This window comes from Antedon mediterranea, chromosome 11 (genome assembly GCF_964355755.1).
Source record: "Antedon mediterranea chromosome 11, ecAntMedi1.1, whole genome shotgun sequence".
NCBI classification, from domain to species: domain Eukaryota; kingdom Metazoa; phylum Echinodermata; class Crinoidea; order Comatulida; family Antedonidae; genus Antedon; species Antedon mediterranea.
This window is the reverse complement of record NC_092680.1, coordinates 9119298-9142317: the sequence shown is the minus strand read 5'-3', so window position 1 is coordinate 9142317 and position 23020 is coordinate 9119298. Positions and strand designations below refer to the sequence as shown.

At 34.6% G+C, this 23020-nt stretch overlaps 1 protein-coding gene across 2 annotated transcripts; it reads right to left on the bottom strand.

The window, feature by feature from the left end:
- Positions 1 to 386: 386 nt before the first annotated feature.
- On the bottom strand, positions 387 to 23010 carry LOC140062973 (follistatin-A-like). 2 transcript variants are annotated; one of them, XM_072109385.1, is made up of 7 exons: positions 22935 to 23010; positions 21246 to 21346; positions 9197 to 9400; positions 4140 to 4364; positions 3279 to 3494; positions 2945 to 3169; positions 387 to 2474 (listed from the first exon to the last, which is right to left on the bottom strand). In XM_072109385.1, the coding sequence occupies exons 2-7, from the start codon at positions 21331 to 21333 to the stop codon at positions 2197 to 2199; spliced, it is 1236 nt and encodes a 411-aa protein (XP_071965486.1). In that variant the 5' UTR covers positions 21334 to 21346; positions 22935 to 23010; the 3' UTR covers positions 387 to 2196. The 2 variants fall into 2 exon arrangements, with proteins under 2 accessions (XP_071965486.1, XP_071965487.1); XM_072109386.1 differs by lacking the exons at positions 21246 to 21346; positions 22935 to 23010 and adding an exon at positions 11093 to 11480.
- Positions 23011 to 23020: the final 10 nt, after the last annotated feature.

The window sequence follows — 23020 nt, the reverse complement described above, 5'->3', positions numbered from 1 at the left end:
GGTTTCTGACTTTTAAGTCATTTTTATAAATAATTCTTCTGTTAAAACAATGATCTTAGGTTAAAATCTTAAATCTTAATGATTGACGTATGAATTCTCGACACTGTAAAATGGTACAGGCAACGATGAATTAATGTAAATGAATTAAATAAAATATGTTTTGTTTTAGGATGTCGATGGAAACTCAATCGATAGATACGACCATTCACATGAAGAGGAACACATAGCATTTGTCTTAGCCAACGACTGCACAGCTTCAGATGAAGTGGTGGAATTTATACAAAAAATGAACGATTCCGCAGAAGATGAAGTATGAAAAACGATTTCATTGAAGTATTAATATACACAAAATTACTTTAATCGGAACAGAAAATGTTTAGTATTTGAACTTGGGTATAGAACTCGTGTATCATAGAGGGAAAGACTAACCAGTCTGTTTATTGACCTCAGACATATTATATACACAGGTGAGAGAGACTGTTGTTAACTCAGGTAGATAATTATACTCAAGTATGGATATCAAAAAGGAGAAACAACCCGACGTCCTTACAAAATGTGATGTGACAGCCCCAACTGTTAAAATCTAAATGGTCTTATAGATAATTAGTAATTTTAAAATACATTTAGACTCTTTAGTACTAATACTCAACACGGATACAATCTGCTGTAACTGATGAATACATTAAAACAGTAAATGTTCTGCCTTCGGGAAAAAAATATTAATCGGTAAAAAATGAATTATAACTCATTATAACCTTGTAAAATCTTTTTATTTATTGATAACTGTACATTGATTTTAAAAGGAATAACACATATTTTATATTCTATTTCTACCTCATAAATATTATAAATATAAATAAAAATGGGCATTCGAATCATTCTTATATTTTGTTGTTAAAGTAATTCACATAAGTGAGTCATTTAAAAAAAGATCATATATATCTCTTTGTCATTATCGCTATGATAAAGATTATGCTTATTAAGGCCAAAATATTGTTTTAAAAATTAGAGCGACATTCTAACACAGAAAATTAGATATTTAATTCATAATACTGTATTTTATTTTGTCATTTTGATTTGATAAAGAATTTTATTTATATATTGATGCATATTTTTGATAACATTATTTTGTTCAATGAATCGTGAAAGGTAATGGCAAAAGTATTAAGTTGTATACTTGGATTGTGTACTTTCATACGTAAATTTAATGTTCAGTTTTTATTATGTGGCTTGCGATATATTGGTGGCATCACAAAAGCTCGTAAAAAACTCGAGTTACAAATATGAACCGAAATATTAAATAGCACTCCCTCTGTCGCTCTATGCATTTTGTCAAGTTTTTCGTTCAGGTTGTGAGCGCTTAAATTACCCCTTTTTTGGTACCGGTATTAGACTTCATTACCTTTTCAGTATTTCAATTTACGGAACTGCTAATAATTACTCACAAAATAGATATGAACTCTATAATTTCAAGATTTAACCTGCAATATACAAAACCTAAATAAACTTAATTTAAGCAAAATCTTAATAAAAAATAATCTTTACAAACTATTTCAAAATTCGGAACTGAATATTTAACTCTCTTTCCTTTGTTCCTCGATGTTTCTTGCGTAGACCATTTTAATTACCTTCGGCAAACTGCAGAAAGCAAAATAAAAGTCTACACTAGCAAACTTTATTAGCAAACTCCAAGTTGCTAGTGATTGTTGACTATGAAGTTTTGAATTGGGATGCTAAATCCTAAAGCGTGGTTCGCACTAGCGACGCAACGCAACGCAGCTGTATTGCGTAATCACAAGTGGGAACCGACGACGCAACAATGCTGCAAATATCGCAGATTTGATTTCACGCAGGCGGGGGCAAACCACTAACTGGTTTGTAGGCATGCGCGCATGTACGCTCATACTAATATTTGGCACTATGAGGAGGTAAGTGCATCCCATTCTCAGAAAAAGATACAATTCGAGATTATAATATATACTGTACAAATAAAATAATGCTGTGGATAGCTCAAGATAGAAAGGGGAGGAGGAATCTCTCGAGTGAACCGTAGAGAATGCATCAACAACGTCTTGATAACTGACAATTTATCAGTGACGTAAATGTGCGATAAATGGAACTTGTTCCAAATATGTACCTTTGTGTTTATAGCCTTATTTGATATCCAAAGTTCCATATATAGGCCTACTGTTTTCCCTACTGAAAAAACGGATGACGATTACCGTTACCGGATTTTGCTGATTGGTTGTGTTTTTTAGTTTGGTTTATCCGCCTCCTGTTACCATTGTGATTGTTTCGAGATAAGGCTTGCCGTATAAACTGGTTAAACGTATTGTCTTCGTAACTTGTGGTAATTTGTTGTTCTCTTTCGTCTTCTTCTTCGACTTCGTATTCAACATTACTTTGGTAAGTGGTTGCTTCATTGCTGCTGAACGGCAGCAGGAACGGTGGGATAGAGTCACCACGTCCACCATCTACAATCAATAATAATTATAAATAAATTATTGATAAGATTTAAAACAATTGTTTCATTTCATTTATTTATTTGACCAAAACACAGATACAGAACAGAAACAGAGCACAATGGTCAGGGGCAACCAAAGCAAAACAATTACTATAACTCAAAGAGTCAGTTGCCCCTTAAAAAAACATCGAAATATAAAAAATATTGCACCAAGAAAAATATTTTTACAAGCTTATAAAAAGTATCTTAAGGGATCGGTACATAAATATACAAATTTAAAAGATAAAAAGATTAAAAATTGGAAACAGAATCTCTTTCAGTGAGGTAATGTCGGACTTTCGAGAAAAAGAAGGTCACTTCGTTTAAATAATAGTACGAACAACGCAGACTTTATGAAAACAACGTTATATGGATTGTTACTCGGATAGTAACATTAGTAACATTTTGAAAGGATGCCAACCTTAAATAACATGGACTTACCGCAAGAGGTATTTAATGCCAGCTCTAAATCTGGATTGTAACGGCAGCTTTCTGTCATTAACGCACACCTATCGACGTATGTTACGTTGTCTGAGCCGCACACTTTGCCTTTATAGTCGGAATTATTACAACTGAAACCACACGTGACGCATTCAGCCCCGTCAGGCGTGTCTACGCATTTCTTTCCGTCCATACAGCTGGTGAACTCACAAGTATTAAGAGTATCTAAAATAAAATATGTATGCATAATGTTTGATATTTAAATCCCAGTAACATGCCAAAAAATAAACAGAAAAAACGATGAACACGGCTAAAAAAAATATTTTGAACCTACCATTGCACCTATCGTCTGCTGTTTTAGTAACTTGTTTAAAGCGACAACTGTGTAGCTGTAGATGGCATTTAGATTCATACGAGATGTTGTCGCTGCCGCATACAAAACCACCAGCCGCATTCTTACAAGTTGCACGGCATTCTACGCAGTGGGGTCGATGGTTACGGTCCTGGATGCAGTATCGTCCATTTGGACAGGTTACGTGGTCGCATGAATCTGAAAATGAAAAATTTCTTTTTTCAAGTTTTGCATTGTATATAAATACTGTCCCTTCAAATAGAAGGCTTTTTGAGCAGTGTACTATAACAACATCCCTATTCACACTTCCATTTATTTAAGTTGGGCTATCACCATCTCATTCTAACTAGAGAAGAGTGACTCTTTCCTGTGTGACTCTGGTATAGAAAGTAGGGTAAGTATCCTAAGTTAGCAATGACTAAACTGTGTGATTGCTTATGTCGTTGAAGGAAGAAAAACAACAATAAATTAAAACATCATTAGGATACAGATAAAGTAGACACGGTAGGCAGGTTTAAAGTATTAACAGTTAATCGATGACGTCTATGTGTACAGGTGGCAGACTTCCGTAATAATACTAATTATTATTACGATATTAAATAATTAAGTCTAGCGTGGCATTCACGTGACATACTAACCCCACGTCGTTAAATCAATGCATTATAACAAAAAATAAATATGGCATTGGCATTTGGAAGGAAACCTTTGGTGTTTGAATAATCGTGGTTGTGACATTTAATTAAAGTTTAATTTTAATTGGATGGATGAAATTAATTTTCATTAATACATTTGTGAATATTTAGCACTTTGACACCACAGGAATAGAAGTTCATTGACACTTACTCGTACTACAGACGCCATAGTATGCAATTTCAATGGACTGCCTGAGACGACAACGGCTGCGATACAAATTGCACGGGCGTTCGTATGTGTTATCGTCGGTACCACACACTGGACCATCATATTCGGCATCAAATTTACTGCAGTTTAAGTTACAAACGCATCGAGGACGGCCGTTCTTCATCTTACACTTCTTGTCAGGACCACAATCAACATCGTCACAATTCACTACAAATTAGAAACAAAAACATTAGGCATATTATCGGCATTAACAACAATCGTCCTCTCCAACTTTATTGAGCGTGGACGACGCCAATAACGACTAAATCCCGTTTCGATATAGTGAACAGAAAGTTTTTACTGGTTTTATACCCATAATGCAAAGCAAACTTTAGAACAGACGATCATAGTTCTACAAAAGAGCCTTTCACAACTGCTCCGGCACGGTTCCGGTCCGGCGACGGCAAATCCAATCGAACGTTAATGTTTCGTTTTTACGCGGCTACGTACGTGCATATTGATTGGCGCATAGTTGCGTAGAGCGTCGTGAAAACGAAACATTGACGTTCGATTCGCCGTACCGGAACCGTGCCGGTGTAAGATTGAATTGTGTCCAGCATTCAAAAGTGTCCGGGTGGACACTTTTCAGCATTGGATAGTGTCCAGTTGCATGTTTCAACGGGTTCGTGGGCGTTTTTCAACAATTTAATGCTGTCCGGCCCGTTTAATAATGTCTGACCCATGGATTGAAATGCGTCCACTATTAAATACTGTATCATACGTTTTATGATAGGTGGTTGTTTTTATCACGCCTGCACTTGTCTTGTCTTCTTTTAATAACCAATAATACTTAATGATGCCAAACAAATTTTTTTTTCTAATTAAAGATCGCTTTGCCTAAACACCTCCAATTAGGGACCATTATATTATTTGGTATGTGAAAAGACAAGAAGAATAAATAATTGTTAAGTATGTGACAAAAACAAGTAAATGAAGTGGTCCTCTTCCAATTAAAAATCACTTTACCTAAAACACCTCCAATTAGCGACCATTATATTATTTAGTATTAATAAAGCAAGAAGAATATATAGTTATTAATTATGTGACAAAAAACAAGTAATTGTACTGGACCGCTTTCAATAAAGGACCACTTTACTTAAAACACCTCCAATTAGCGACCATTTTATTAATTGGTATGAGTAAAGACAATAATAATTAATAGTTTTAATTATGTGACAAAATTAAGTAACTGTACTGACTGGTCCGCTTCCAATTAAAGATCACTTTACTTTAAGACACCTCTAATTAGTGACCATTTTTATTAATTGGTATGAGTAAAGGCAAGAATAATTAATAGTTTAATTATGTGACAAAATTAAGTAAATGTACTGGTCCGCTTCCAATTAAAGGTCACTTTACTTTAAGACACCTCTAATTAGCGACCATTTTATTAATTGGTAGGAGTAAATACAAGAAGAATACATAGTTTTAATTATGATAGTGACAAAATTAAGTAACTGTACTAGTCCTCTTCCAGTTATAGATATCACTTTACTTAAAGAAACCTCCAATTAGCGACCATTATATTATTTAGTATTAATAAAGCAAGAAGAATATATAGTTATTAATTATGTGACAAAAAAACAAGTAATTGTACTGGTCCTCTTTCAATAAAGGACCACTTTACTTAAAACACCTCCAATTAGCGACCATTTTATTAATTGGTATGAGTAAAGACAATAATAATTAATAGTTTTAATTATGTGACAAAATTAAGTAACTGTACTGACTGGTCCGCTTCCAATTAAAGATCACTTTACTTTAAGACACCTCTAATTAGTGACCATTTTTATTAATTGGTATGAGTAAAGGCAAGAATAATTAATAGTTTAATTATGTGACAAAATTAAGTAAATGTACTGGTCCGCTTCCAATTAAAGATCACTTCAGTTTAAGACACTTCCAATTAGCGACCGTTATATTATTTTGTATGAATAAAGACAAGAAGTAGAAATAGTTTATAATCATGTGATAAAAAACAAGTAATTGTACTGGTCCTCTTCCAATTAAAGATCACTTCAATTTAAACACTTCCATTTAGCGACCGTTTTATTATTTTGTATGAGTACAGACAAGAGGAATAAATAATTTATAATCATGTGATAAAAAACAAGTAATTGTACTGGTCCTCTTCCAATTAAAGATCACTTTACTGTAAGACAGACACGACTAAAAGGTGAAATAATAATAACAAATAATAATAACAGGATTTTTATAGCGCACATACCACAGAGTGCTCAAGGCGCATTCAAAAAAAAAAAATAATAAAAACAAATCATACAACTCTCCCGGTCCCGAGAGCCGCTGTTTTGAGGTTGACCTGACAATTGTGGCAATTACCAATTGGGACATTACCCTTGCTGGACATCTGGTAAAAATAAATACTGATTATGCTGCCACTTTAGTACACAAAACGATAAATAAAAAAAAAATACAACTTGTAGCATTCCATTTAAACTAATACAGTAGGCCCTGTTCAAAACTGCTAGTGTAGAAAAGTCAAATCCACCCATATAATAAAACCTAGAACTAGCTAATGATGTAGAAACACCAACAGCTTATTTATTAAATAAAAATCAACATTATACTAATGTACAACTCAACAGGTAATGTAGTAACGAAAATTGCCTCACAGCTAATGTAGTTAATATCGCCAGCTAATAAAATATTATATATTTTACAAACCTACTGTAAATGTCTAAATCATGTGCAAATGTATTTCTCTACTTGCCGTCAGTCTATCCACCTCTCGTAAGTGATCGGCTTTCAAAACTTAGCACTCTGATCGTAAGCGATCGTAAGCAACCACCCTTGTTAGCGACCACCTTTAATATTTAAAAGGGACTACCTCTGTTAAAGGACCGCTTCTCACAATGGACAACCTCCTGAAGGGGTAACCACCTCTCATAACGGACTGCTTTCATAAACTACCACCGCTCGTAGACGACCACTTCTTTTACCGACTACACCTCCCGTAAGTGACCACCTCAATAGAGGTGGTAATTTGCGAAAGGTGGTCGTTACGGAATTATGAGAAGTGGTCCTTTAGGAGAGGTGGACGTTTTTTTTTTAGAGATTATTCGAAAAAAACAAAAAACCGAAATACCCTTGAGTGGACGAATAATTATGATGCGCAATTAAGGTGTTTATTTTGCCATATAAAATATAAAAAAAATAAATAATTTTTGGTAATATGCATCAACAATATTTTTCAAATGTATTTTAGATAAATAAATAAATAAATAATGTAAAATCTCTAGAAACAAAAAAAATATTGTGACTAACCAATTCAATGTTTTATTAAATAAAACAAAAAATCAGGCATCTGTGAAAAAAAATATAATGAAAAAGAACTCACTTTAACAATGACAAACTTACTTGTTTAAAGCACTTTGTTATCACTGTTAATATTATTAAATTAGTAACAGTATTATAAATATTACAAAATAATATTTTGAGAACTGAAAAATATTTTGAGGGAACAAATATATTTAGGGAGAACAAAATAAGATTTCAAGAACTGAACAATATAAAAAACGAATTACTACTTCGAGACAAGGAATGACCGAGAGAACGAAATAATTTCGAGGGAAATTATTTCGTTCTCTCGCGAATTAGTAATAATATTTCGAGAGAACGAAAATAGGTAGGCCCTATGCCTATATGATTTAGTGATATTCATTCCCTAGAAATAATACTACAGTACCGGTAGGCTATATATTTTTTCAAGTTGTCGATTTACTTCAAATTGACAACAGGTTGTATATACTCAATCAAAAACAAACAATTTAATTTGATTAGACTATATGTCTCCAGATATAATAATAGTAATATTTATTTCAATCGACTTGATATTTTGCGATTCAAGTTGGTATTCTAAGGAATTATAATTACCCTAACGGGAGTTGGTGACCGTCCAGTGCCCTAGTTTTTACGGGGGTTAATATGATGTCGATGGTCCTACTTTTTTATCGATGAAAGATGCCCGGGTGGTTGCAGCCATTTTCAACAGCTGGTATTACACTATTCAATGCTGAAAATTGTCCAGTGGACACTTTCAAACACCGGACACATTTAAATCTTACACCGGAACAGGTGTGAAAGACCTTTAGCTCAGTATACCGTTTCGTTCACTATGAAACTGGTCGATTTAACTTTCTTTGTTTTGGTCGATATTGTTTTTTCGCTAAGAAGGAAATTGAACGAGGAGTGGTTTGAGGGAAATAATGCTAAATGGCAATTGCAGTTCGTGATGTTTTCTAAATAAATCTAAAAGTTGTTCTGTAGTTTTTATCAATCCACATATGCCTATAAATATAATACCTACAAAATCACTTTATTATGACCATAATAAATTCTTGGAATGAAATTCATAATTAAATCATCCATAAGTTCTCTAAGGTTTGCATCAAAATGTACGTTCTACTAAAAACTAGTTGACTTTAGTTACAGTTTTGGTAATAAAAGAAATACAATTCGGACACTTTCATTTGAGAAATGTTTAATTCCGTTGAGATGTATAACTTATATAATTCAGATTATTACTATTAAAAAATAATGTTCCAAATGTTTTGAGAGTCCCTCGTTGGTAATACATCAATCGAATACGTATTAATAACGAGGGTAGTTGGCCTAGGATGACCTATAGACCTTTTTATGAAAATGTCATGAACTGTACATACTTTTCGGCGGGTTTTTAAGTATAATATTATAATAGACCTATTTCAAATAGATTCAACAACCAATTATAGCGAAAATTCTATTATTAGCTTCGAATAAAAAAGATTACATCGCATATTCCAAGAAGCGTGGATTCTTCAGGGAAAGCAGAACGATCCCTCCCAACTTTCGGGAAAGTTCTAACGAAAATGATAGCATACTGAATGTAGTTAAGGGCAATTAAGAGTTCATTTGTTAAATTGTCATAATGTGAACCATTTTGAAGAGCTTGTTTACCAACTTATCTACTTACCCTATCCTACAGACTGACATTCACTTACCTTTACATGGCTTACAGTCCGGAGTTCCACTGACATCAAACCAAAGTCGAAATATATGAGCAGTAGTTGCGTCTGTCTCTGTCCACCCAAAACTAGTTCCGCCTACCCCTTCTAATGCACAGCAATCTTTCTTAGTGATGTTAGTTAAGATTCGATCATAACATCCTTTAGTGTCTGGTTTGTATAATTCATAACAATCTCCCCCTGTTGGAGAAAAACAAACAAATGAAACACAATTTATTTTTACTGCTTTTTAATACGACCTACTAAAAAATTGACTAACAAGAAAATTTAAAATTATTTTGTAAAATCGCGTATAAAAGTACGAAAATCTGCGTGAGTAGTAACCGAGATTCGAACTCTGGTCGATGCAGGCGCTATGCGGTTAGAGTAGCAGGCCAAATCCAACGGTTGTTGGGTTATGCCTTTTGGAGACGAGTACCGGCTGCAAAGATTTTTTTTTTTTCAAATCAACCACATTATTGTCGCAGATGATGAATGGAGGCAAGATTTCAGTGAAAACAGAGAAATATGAATAAGAAGTAAGTACGTTTTAGATTTATAGGCATTGTACATATCGTACATATACAGTCCATAGTACAGTACATATCGCATTAAATCACAATAGCGTACCCTTTACAGATTAATCCTTGAACCAATCCTTAATTCATCGTGTGGCGCAGTGTGTTGGACGTTGTAGCCTACTACTGATCGTGATATCGTGGTTCGAAACCAACTCTCGCCGTATCCGTAGGCAAGATACTTTACTAAAGCGTGGTTCCCACTAGAACGCAACGTCGTATTGACGCAAAGTGCTGTATTGCGTACTCACAAGTGGGAACCGACGACGCAATAGTGTTGCAAACATCGCAGGTTTGATTTCACTCAGGCGAGGGCACACAATTGAAAGGGCATTTTCGTACGTTGCGTAGATTGCCTTACGCTGCGTATCTAGTGGGAACCAAGCTTTACTAGAGACGCAACCGAAGGACGTAACGGAACGTAAAGCGTGGTTCCCACTAGAACGCAACGCAGCGACGGTTAGTGCTGTATTGCGTAATCACAAGTGGGAACCTACGACGCAACAGTGCTGCAAAAATCGCAGGTTTGATTTCACGGAGGCGGGGGCAAACACAACTATTTGAAGGGAATTTTCTTAACGTGGCGTAGGTTGCGTTACGCCGCTAGTGGGAACCAAGCATTAGTGATTTGACCAATCACAAGTGATGAAGTCTCGCTTGTCATTGATCAACTCGCTTGCGTTACGTCTACGTATTTGCGTTGCGTCTCTAGTGAGAACCAAGCTTTACGTTTGCCTCTCTCCACCCAGGTGTATAATGGGTACCCGGTTAGATCAAGACACAACTTTGCGCTGGTTACTCTAGTTGCATTATGGGAGTAAGTTTCCATACGTGTATGAGGTCTCGCTTGTCATTGATCAACTCGCTTGCGTTGCGTCTACGTATTTGCGTTGCGTCTCTAGTGGGAACCAAGCTTTACGTTTGCCTCTCCCCACCCAGGTGTATAATGGGTACCCGGTTAGATCAAGACACAATTTTGCGCTGGTTACTATAGCTGCATTATGGGAGTATGTTTCCATGCGTGTATGATCCAAAAAATGACTGGGGTAATAATGTTAGAGCTTAGAGGTTTCACAACATTAGGCGCTATATCAATTCAGGATATTATTATTATTAAATCCTATGCGTTTCGTCCTAGTGTGGGAACAAAATGGTACTGTTTGTACGCCGTATTATTACTATTCAGAAATGGCGCCCTCGTTAAATGGTGAATACTAAGTAATGGAAATACATACAATTGAATTGTAATGTTGTATATAGAAAACAAAATCATGCAAATAGAATGGAAATAATGTCATTAATGTTGAAACCTTACCTGATGAAGTCGTGATCATGTTGTATAAAAACATTGCTAACATAATCGAATGCTTCAGCAAATTCATCGTTGAAAATAGCTAATATTTATTTAACTTGACTAGAACGTACAACTGAGTATGAAAATAGATGACAATCCTCTAAACGTGAAAAAATATAAATATCTGGCGGGTATCAACACCAAGCTTGTCGTCTAGGTTTGGTTGGTTCAGTTGTGTTTCTACTGTTTACAATTTCGAGGTTGTAGTACAAACGTGTATTTATTGTGAATAGATAGTTACTGTTCAACCAATCGGGTGTTAAAGGGCGGAGTATCTGTAGCATTGGTCTTTACTGATTGGTTAGAACCACAAACACCACGAAATTGTTTCATTCATAATTATTGTTACTCATTTCTCTTTTATTGACTTTTTACGATTTATGAATTAAACGCCGGAGATCACCGACGAAAATTCTCAGTAAACATTAGTTATAATCTAATATCGATTTTTTCTTAGAACTTTTTACAAACAAAAAAACCACCCACACTCTTTATTTAAAACAATTTATTACGAAATAAAAAGTGTATATAGACATGATTTTTCAATTTTTACCATACAGTGCTATTTTCCCCTTTTCTCGCTTATTATTCTTTTTTTATTTGGTTCATGCGCGCAACGCAGTTACTGTGCATGCACGCTTTCAGGTTGGTCATTTTTGTTCGCGGATTTTTTTTAAAATATTTATATTTCTTCTTTAGTTCTTACAATTTTAGTTTGAATTTTCTAAAAAAGCAATATATATTCTATATACAGTAGAAACGCTATTCAGGTGAAACTTTTGAGAACCAGCGAAAGGTCCCCATGTCGAAGCTTCTCTAACGGCCGTAGTTCCCATCTCCATTTACTAGGCGTTTGGGCTAGACTCCACTGCATGGTACAACCACTCCTCCCACACAAACGAGTCTGAATACCAGTACTCATTTCTGAGGGGGGTGGGGTGGATCTTTTTTGAGAATCATTCTCAAGGTCAGTGACCGTCTGAAAACATAATATTGTCTGTCGATCGTTTCACGGGAAATGATCTCCATGGGTTTCCCTGAATAGTAGGTGTATCTAATCATGTATATAGGGGTGTCCCAAAGGAGGGGTTCCATAGTTCCATTTCAAGCCATTTTACTCTGTCATGATGAGTATGTACCGATGCATGATTGTGCGTAACCCCACGATTTGAACTATACCTACAACGGTAAGTCACCAACAAAAAAGTTTCTATATCTTTGAAATAGAAATAAACACTGATGACAGACTGTTTAATTGGGCGGGATAATTTAGTAGCCGACTCATCCACACCGATTCAGTCAATAAAGGTCATTGAACTATCTGTGTAAAATGTTTAACCCCCCCATGATCCGGTAAATAAATACTATAGGCCTAGTAGTATAGATTATATAATTAATGGTAGGCCAATATAATAGAAGATATCATGGCTTGTTGTCTAGTCTGCGTTTACCACAACGTCGTTTTGATTTGATCTTTTTTAAATAATTTAGTATTTTTAAATAACATGATAAATTTTGATAATAAACATCGGAAGCGTGATTATATTGTGTATTTTTTACATTATGACTGTGGTTTATAATTTACAAAATAACAATTATTAATCACGATCCGTACGCAATAGCTCATTGTAATGAAATCACACGCAGTTTGCTACAAATGCAAACGAAATTATTATTAAAGAGAAACGAAAAATTGTGAATAGTTTGGACATAGGCCCTATATTTTTCTAGGACGCGCGCATGAGATGCTCAAACACCGTCTATTCGTATATTAAACTAAACTTATCACCACTAACCCCTATTCCATGCCACCCCTAACTTATTATCAGGTGACTAACGTTAGATTTTTATGTTTTCAAATATACAATGTTTACGATATTCACGGTCATATTATTAAGTTGTATTGAATTCAAACAAATAATAATACAGTACATTTGTGACAAAATGTCTGTTGCCATTGTATGTTAAACCCATAATAATTACCTTTTGGTCAGTGTTCTAGTTGATCTCTGACGGTCCGAGACAACATCAACTGGTCAATGAACGGACATTTTGGCTCGTCGCCAGAGATGCTACACGGCGAGATGCGCTGATTAAACTGGGATTTTTGCCAATTCTGGATTCCCGATAAAAAGGTTTCGAGGGGGCCCACCTGACCTTGAACTTTATCCTCAATGGATAGTGAAACATTCCAAAGATATAGACAAGAGTAAAAGAAAATATACCGTCAAATTGGCCAAAGTCTCTAGGTACTAAAATATATCAAGTTCTATTAAGAAAAGTAAGCCCTAAAACAGCACCGGGTCATTGGAATGGTCACACACTTAAAACATCGCCGGAAACGAACAGACCACCAAAAGAAATCACAATCCAATTTGTGGGTTGTGTTAATTGTACTTGGGACGACCACGCAAATATAAATTATCACTTATAATATAGCGAAGTCTCATGAAAGGAAAACTAAATTAGTCAATAAATCAACACATACCTACATTTTTACACAATTAATACAATTTAACAGATAATTACTCCTAATGGACAGCATCCAACGAGGGAAAAGTTTTCTAGGACTCGGCCAATTTCAGATCATTTATAACGCCAATAGTCGAAAATGTATAACACACCTTGAATAAGTTGAACTAATTATTTTACAAATATTATTATAGCCGATTATTACATGCTTACTTATAATGAGTTATAATGCGGTACACTTTAGAACCTCCTTTCAAGTTCTGAGGAGATTACCGCAGTTATAGTTATAGATTACCGCAGTTATAGTTCTGTTGACTATAAAACCTGAATCAAAATATTGTAAAAGGACAAAAAATTAAGATATTAATGATTTACCTATTTACAATTTGACAACCATGGCCATTGCTATATAACAGCGAAACATGTTGTTTTTCTCCAGTTTGTAAGATCATCATTTGAACAAGCAACCCTAGTACTACATACGTTTTCATTTCGTTATGATTAGGCCCCTAGTATTCAGAACTTCTTTTTTTATGACAAAGTATAGTTATAGTTATTTTTTAAAGAAGATTACTTCTGGGGCCATTTCGTCTTTTGTAATTACATTACATAAGTTCGGTGGAATCATCCATGATTACATATACATTGTAAAACAATTAAGTAATTGCATGATTGTACATCAATTTCAGATACAGATGCAGACGATCCATCGAATAGTTTCAACACGATTATAACTCCTTAATAAAAAGAGATAACCGGAAGTTTTGACCTATTTTATCATTTTCATAATTTGATCAACAGACATTTGATTAGCAGACTCATCAGTTATAGGCCTACAATTCTAGAATATCGAGACAAAATTCATTAACATTTTCCATTTTTACTGTCTCAATCAAGAGTGTGCATTACTTTCAGTCATTAACCACGATCGCCAGCTTGTTTGTCTTAAATGTATATGTATGTAATCTTGTATAAATATGTTTTATTATTCAACGCCGCCACCAGACAGGTAAATACATATGTTTAGATTTAGATAATCGAAAACAAACAAAAAAATTAAGATAATTTTACAACAACACTTTCTAGCAAGGACCACCAATCTATAGACTCATCTAAATTTGTGTTTACTTATTTATTAATTTTTCGAAAATTATTTTTCGAAAAATTAATAATGATATATATTAATTTTTATTTATAAGGGTTTATATTTAGTGAACGTCCTCAGTAATTTAAAAAAAATCGATAATAATGGTTATGTAAATTCTGGTGATTTTTAGCTAAGATCATATCATTTCCCTCAAGTCAATAGGTTACTATTAGGCTCAGTATTCTAGTGAAATAATAAACGATAGGTTAAAAATATTTAATAGTTGGAAAGATGACAAAAATTGATATATTGATTGATATAGAGCCTATATAGTTATTATTAATGGGGAATGTTGAAGGAATTCACACCAAAATATGCAATTCCAAAATAGTTACTTCTATCGGTGCGGTTGGTACCATAGGGGTCGAAAAATACAGTATTGGTCAAATTGACCACTTTCCACACCAATTGTCAATAATCACGGGTCAACAGACGCCTTTTTTCAAAGATTGTTTCTTGGAAATATAACAGCCTCAGGGGAACATGATTGGTCAACTTCAAACTGAAAGAATGTTGTCATTTATTCGTGATATGATTTATTTAAATAGTGACAATTGATTTTGCCGAAGGGGAATTTTTCATTAATGGGGGTTATAATGCATTACTGTCAAATACTCATGGGTCTGTGTATTCATTATAGTACAGTATTTACTTTATACTTTGTAAAAATATAAGTTGCAGGAGCAGACCTCTAGTAACACACGTATTTCTGGAATTGAGGAATAGAAACAAACTGAGTCTTGCTAAATTCTTAATTCCAAAAAAACCTACAGCAGCAGTCCACTCTAACAACAAGTTGAAAAATGATCTGGTTGGCATAATTTGGCAACATTTAGCATAGTTCTATACCAACTTTAAAACAATTTCTTCTTCAAATTCTAAAACCAGATGTTAAAATCAATAATTAACCAACTATTAAGCGAAGTATCATCTTTTGTTAAAATTCTTAAATACATATGAATTCATATTAATACAACTGTGATTATGAACCACGGTTATAACACGGTAATGTATAACTGCACTATAATATTTTCTTTATAAATCCTATTTATTTTAATGTCACAGGGATCGCTCAACTAGGCACCTCTTACTAAACGACAACCAAGCATGATGGTTTCGACAACATGCCAACTGCTATCTCTTTCTAAAAGACAAAACACTTCGATCGACCATGATTGAGCTTGAGCAACAACCAATTTGGGCATCAACAACTGCTACTTATTTTCTTTCTAAACACCAATCTTTCTACTGAAGTCTGGGAGCGTTAACACTTTTTAATTAAAGGCTGACGTTTATATAAATGCAACTTATGTCTGATACCGTAGCCTACTTTGGGCAAAACCAACAAATTTATCTCTACTTACTGACGATGGCATAGTCAGGAAGTGATTAGGCATCAAGAAACAACATTGAATTTTGCCCTGTAATCAAAGACCCGAGGCTAACAAATTAAAATAAAATTTAATAAAAGTTAATTTTAAATAGTTTAAGGTTTAATATGGTATAAGCAATTTTAGAAAATCTTTGTTCGCTTTTCTTTCTAATTCTGTCAAACGCCTAATTTGTTTTTACTTAATGGTCATGACATTTTAAATGATGCAAGACTTTTTAAATAGCGTGTGACCTTTTCTCATCTTCGAGCTTCTAATCCACCGTCACTTTATTCTGTAAAATTCCACAGAGGACTAATATACATTATGCGTTTTTATGCCGTAGTTCTATTTTCATTTATTTCTAGCTGATCACAAAGATTTAATAAATGAATTAGCCACTTATGAAGACAAGCACCGATTCGTTATCTAATTATGAACAGAGTGGTCATGGTGGCACTATCCAATCTCTAGTTTTTTGGAGTTTTTTTGCTGGCCTACTGAACAAAAATGATGTATTAAGGGTTCGAAATTCACAGTGTCCACATTCCTCTCTCTAATTCGCAGACAGACATAGTCTGGGTAAATATTTTGACACAACCGGGGGTGTAGATAACGCCGTGTTTCGTCAGCACACGTTGCCGAACACATTAACTTACAACTAATACTATAATATGTTGTACTTTATAATTAACTATGTTACAATAATATTTATGTTTTACTGTTAGCCAAGGAAATCGTTGATAATAAATTAAGTTTTGTAATTAAAATCACAGTTGGATGGTGACAAAATATGACAACTATATAAATATTATAGAACAGTGCGTTTTATAGGTGTTATAATTATTGCCGCAGCTTTGGCCTATTAGTATTTGTCCCCTGGATAGCTTGTACATCTACTAGGGAGATAACCTTGCTACTGACGTACTAAGTACAGCTACTCTCGAGCTATGATCCTACTAAAAATGATGTATACATAGCTTTACCTCCCCTTATTTTGAGGGTGCCTCGCTTGTTTAATTTGTTGATTTGTATTGTATTTTGTAAAATGTATCTTTTGCCTGAATAAATAATAATAATACAATCACACCGATAGCTTAACGACGATCTTATGAGGATGATGCGTTCAACACGTAACTCCCTTCCCAACGCAAGTGGATCATCAGCACTTGTGATTGGTCAAATTACTACTTATCGAGAACTTGTTACGGTTTAGATACGTTTCTGATAACGTTTGTGATAGTACTTTCTAATACAGTAGTAAAACTTAAATAAAAAAAGTGCGAAAACGTTACTACAAATTGAGGTTATTATAAAATAGTGCGACGATAATTACTTACAAAGTGCGGCGTAGCAGGCGACGACAAGAGCTATCGCTTGTAACGAGTCGTGTTGACTAAAGCTTGGTTCTCACTAGAACGTAACGCAAAGACGTAAACGCAACGCAAGCGTTTTAACCAATGACAAGCGAAGTTATATACAGTTAGCAATCACAAGCCAATAAGCCATCGCTTGTGATTGGTCAATTCACTTGCGTTGCGTTACGTCCTTGTGTTGCGTCGCTAGTGGGAACCACGCTTAACAGAAGTTTGCCGAGAGTATGTTAAACATTGTTACCGTCCGTTAAGCTACGTTCGCACATAAAACTCCTGGCTCCATTTAGAAGAAAACGTGTCAATAAAAGTCCCCGTGGGTTAACATTATTCCAGAATAATATTACATTATCTCAATAAATCGTTTAAAAATGCTTAATTGGTTCTAATAAACACAACGTAACCGACGCAACGTGAGGATTTTTTTTCAATTTTCGAGTTTAATCATTATTTCTAACGGTATTTGTTTCCCACTTGTATGACATGCAAGGTTATGTTCATACGGCACTTTGCGTCGATACATTGCGTCTTTGCGTTGCATTCTATAGTGGGAAGCTTTAAAACTATTACTCCTTCTAGGACGTATAACCAGACATTGCCTTTTTAGTTAATGCGTTATAATATTCCAAAGTAGGGAAGTGTCCCTGTTTTTTCCCTCTTGACAAAATGCTAATTGTCTGATTGAGTCAGCCCATTTATCAAGTTAAGCTGTTTAAGCCGTCGACAAAATTCTACATCTCCTCATGATGGAAATGTTATATAAATATGGCGTCATCACTATATTTAATGGCGCTGGGTTGTGATATCATTATTAGTCCCCTCAACAATAATACAAATTGTATTCATATTACACAACATCGTATTGTGTTTTCTGAATCTTTAAATCCAAGTCAATACAAGATTCGATAACAAATTCATAGATTGGGGTTTCTTTTTTTTATTCCGAAGGCGCCCTCATTAGAAAATATGGTAATAACTTACTCAATCCTAACACTTCCGTCAACCAATCACGTTAATAATCTATACTAACGATAGGCCTGACAACCGAGTAACTTTTAGACTATCATTCTCACAGTTTTATGTTATGTGTTTATAATTATTATGTGTAATCAGATGAAACTCTAAAGTTGAAAATGCTGTCTTCAAATTTCCGATATTACGAGATGGTGGAACATTTAATTCACGAGTGTGGGGGCGTAAACGCACTTTAGTGTCTCTAGTGCTGTCAAATTAAAGACCATTAAAAAGTAGGAAATTATATATCAAAGACTATTTCCATAATATCCCAAATAAATAAAAATGTCATTACCTAAGCGTCAGTATTATATCATTTACGGAGGTAGTGAGTTGAAGGAGATTTTGTTTAGTTCGGATGTAATGTAATTGTTTTAGGAGTGGAGCCTGATATCACGGAGGAATTAGTTTGCTTACATCAATAACATTATTCTCAAGGCTTATGGTGGCTAGGCATATGGTGGCGTACAATATATTGTAATTGATAAGATATCATGTGATGTTGATGGTCATAATAACCTTAGTATTAAATTATATTTTAATTTTAGGCCCATATCAATATTTTGTTGCCCTATTAATGTTATCAATATTTGATTATCGGAGGCCGACGACCCCTCTGTAATCGAATAAGCAAATCATCAAGACACTTGATTTGTTCAACGCATCCCGTCAGCACCGCATTCTGTACTGGTGCGGTTTAAGACACTGCAATTCAGGCCTACTATTTTATCCATAATGAGATTGGAGAAAACGAAATGGTGGTGAGTAGAGGGCTGAACTGATCTCTACGCATTGTACAGAATATGAACGCTCGAGAGAAGATAGGCCAAAGTGTGTCAATAAAAATTGATTACTCACGCTATAAATTAAAATCAATCGTTACGACGTTAATACATTCCCTTTTATATTCGGAAATAGATGATTTTAATCGGAATTTAGCCTTATAATAGCATGCAATGAAAGACAGGTTCACTGTTTGCTACAGGAATACAAAGGCTAAATATTATAATATGGTAGGGTTTTTATAAATCACAACTCCAATAAAAACACTTTTAATTGATAATAACCATTTAATGAGTATAAATTATAAAAGTTATCAACCAAAATTGCATTTAGAGGGTGCTATGCATCATAAGTCAGGCAATAACATTCCGGCACGTCAGATGTTGTCCCCAAGTCTATTAGATTGTGTCTTTTTATGTTGCGAGTGAGTTCACCATTTGTCGTTTCGATTTGTGTCTGAAAACTAAAGTATTATACGTATGAAACGCATTATGTGCTCAATATTACCGCCGTCTAAAATTTAGACTAATCAGAAGTAGCATGTTGTAGCCGTATTAGAGTCGGCGACTATATCGCACTATCCACGCATGAAACATCAGGATACAATATCTAAAAGTTTATTATCACAACAAATGTTCACAACTCAGAATAAGAAAACGTGTGCACTTGGGGCTTGGCGTCTTCTGTAGCTAAACGAGGTACCAACAGACTTGGTACATGTTCATAAATATTCTAAAACTAAACATATCTCTCGGTTGGGACGGTTTTTTGTCATTCTCACAGTATTCATCCTTACCGTTTAATAATTAATTAGGGTAATAGTTTACAGTATGGCACCAGGCGGTTGAGAGAGCGTCTCATGCTAGCCTGTAAATGTATATACATTATTGTTTTCAAAATGTTGTCCGGCGCACGCTGGCATATAAACCAAATACAACCATAAAGAAAGGGCATGTGACTTGTTTGACATATATTATATAAATTATTTTCTATCCAGGGTTACATAATGATATTCGTATCGTAAAACAAACCTTTCTCACCTGAAATGACCTTTTCTCGACCGGACTGACGTAAATGCCATACTTCATTTTATATGTCAACTCAAACTTTGAAAACGATTTTTATAGAATTCTAAAAACAGTGTGTTATAACATATCGATCGCTCTGTGTGGCAATCATGAACTAAGTTATAGTTTTTGGACCGTTGGACCGTTGGACCGTTGGATAAACAAAACATTCATATTTTATTACATTGTGTTAATAGTTTATATTTGTTTCATGTGTACTTTTGTTTTTTTGGCGACCAATAATTTAAAAAAGTTAGAAACCAGATCAACGCGAAAAATGAAAAGTCTACTAGTACAAATCGAAATATGTTATAATACAGTAGTTTGTGTAGAGTAGTGGACTGTATAATATTATAAATATGGCGGGCCACTTATTCTATGGGAAATTGGCAGGGCGTTTATTCGACGGAGGCGTTTATTCAAACGGCATCTGTCTTTTCTAGATCTGGAACAGTCAGAAATACGACTTTTCTAGATCTGAAAAAAAACTTATTTTTAAATGCGGAAGATATTTGAATTTTAGATCGGGAAAACTCAGATATCTGACTTCTAGATCAGGAAAACTTGCAGATGTCCGAGTTTTCTGGATCTGGTAAAGTGAGATATCGGACACTGATCTGGAAGACTTAAATCTGAGTTTCTAATTCTTCGATTAGAAATTTAAAAAAAAAATGAATACAGTATAAAATACGATTCAAAAATTAATCAGACGAAGATGTTTTTTAGTTATATTTATGTGAATCATAACGCTATTAGTATTAATTACAGTGCATACATTTGTAATCACGGATAGTTCAATGGTCAAATTAATTTCTTTTGTTATGAGCACGTATTACGTCAATGTAGACCGATTTGATAGTGATGAATAGTAGTAAATGCAGGCCTTACCTTTTCTTTGCTGCAATGTGGTGTTGCCTCGAGTTGTGGTAAGCTGTACTGCAGACAAAACCAATATAACATATGCTAAGAACATCATACTCTAAATATACCTTTATAAAAAGAGAAAAATACGTTTACGAATATTTAGATTTTTAGACTATTTCCTATCGATTACAGTTGCTAGGGAAATATGTGAGACTATGAGTTGTTTTATGTTATTATTTAATTTACCGGTCCATCTTTTGTATGTCCCAGTTTGACTACTTAAGTTGTTGCTGCAGGCGCGACTATGATGTAATGCACACTGTATAACAGCAAACGAGTAAAATTATCAGTGAGTGTTTAATAATTGGTTCCAAAGTTCTGTCCCTACAAATGGACGGCTGATTGTCGGTAAAATCAAAGTCAATCACTCTGATGTGTAGGCCTACCGCATGTACCATGGCCTATCGCATGTATCATTTCCTACCACATGTACCATGGCCTGCAATCACGCAGATTGAACTGTCTTTAACTTAAAAGCTTTCGTAAAAACAATAAGAACAGAAAATAATTAAATTATAGATGCGCTGCTTATTTATCTAAGCTAAGGGACTATTATATTCGGCTTTCGTTTGTCGATGTCGATCATCAAGATATATTCATTCCAGAACCATTTTCAGCACTCGCCTCCCAGTTGCCTCATACACGCCCCTGGGAAGGAGCTCATGAGGAAAGTGTTTTTAAAATTCGTTGAACCTGAACTTTATTTCCCTATGGCGGTGCTCAAGCGGTTGATTGAATACCCTTGTCTTCTTACATGAATCATGTAATGTAAGAAAACTTTTCATTAATATTGGGTTCTGTGATGAAGAGTAAATGTCTACCCTTAATGAGAAATTTGAATGCACCAGTTCAAGAGCACAAGGTTATATCATGTATGAACATTATGTAAGCTAATTTATGACAGACTCGGTGACAAAATTATTACCAAATATCTTTGTATGCGAGTATCATAGAAATACATTTTTTAACTAAAATAAAATGTTAGAAGAGATAGCTTGTGTATTGATTGGTCCAACTTCGATTACAATTTCCCACCCACCCCTCCTCTTCCAGATAGGATATACTGCATAACTTCTGCTACATATGTATAAAGGAATCAACTTTTCCCAATAAAGGGCGTGACCTCAGACAACTGTGGGTAGTGTAGTGGGTGAGGTAAGCGTGAACGCCGTGCGCATCGGAACGAAATAGGCGCAACGCAATCACAAGCGATAGTTCGCACTATCCAATCATTCCCGATTGGTCATGTGTTGGAGTTCGCTTCGTCCTTACGTTGCATCCTAGTGGGAACCAAGCCTTAACAACGCCATAATGCCAGCTGTTTACAAGTTGTACGCTACGTTATGTGGTGAACATACTCGCAATTGACAATGCTACGCCATTACTAATATAATTTGTCTGAACTGTGAGAAACACCGTTTTTGACTCACAAGGGCATTAACAACTTGATTAATTAACAAACTTGATTAATTATCAAAATACATATCGGTTGCAAAACAATTAAAACGTATTTTGGTCTGTCGCCGGATTATATAAAAAATGGTATACACCAAGTCGTGGATGTATCTAATGTAAAACATCCTAAGAAAAATCAAACACGAAGTTAAGTGTTAAGACACAAACAAATATCTTTCAAAGCTTAACTTAACTTACCTGTAAATACTCGTGTAGGTTTTATGTTCTTCAGTCTACTGAAATGTCAATTCTGGGTTGCAACATGCATGTCTTCATTTTATATA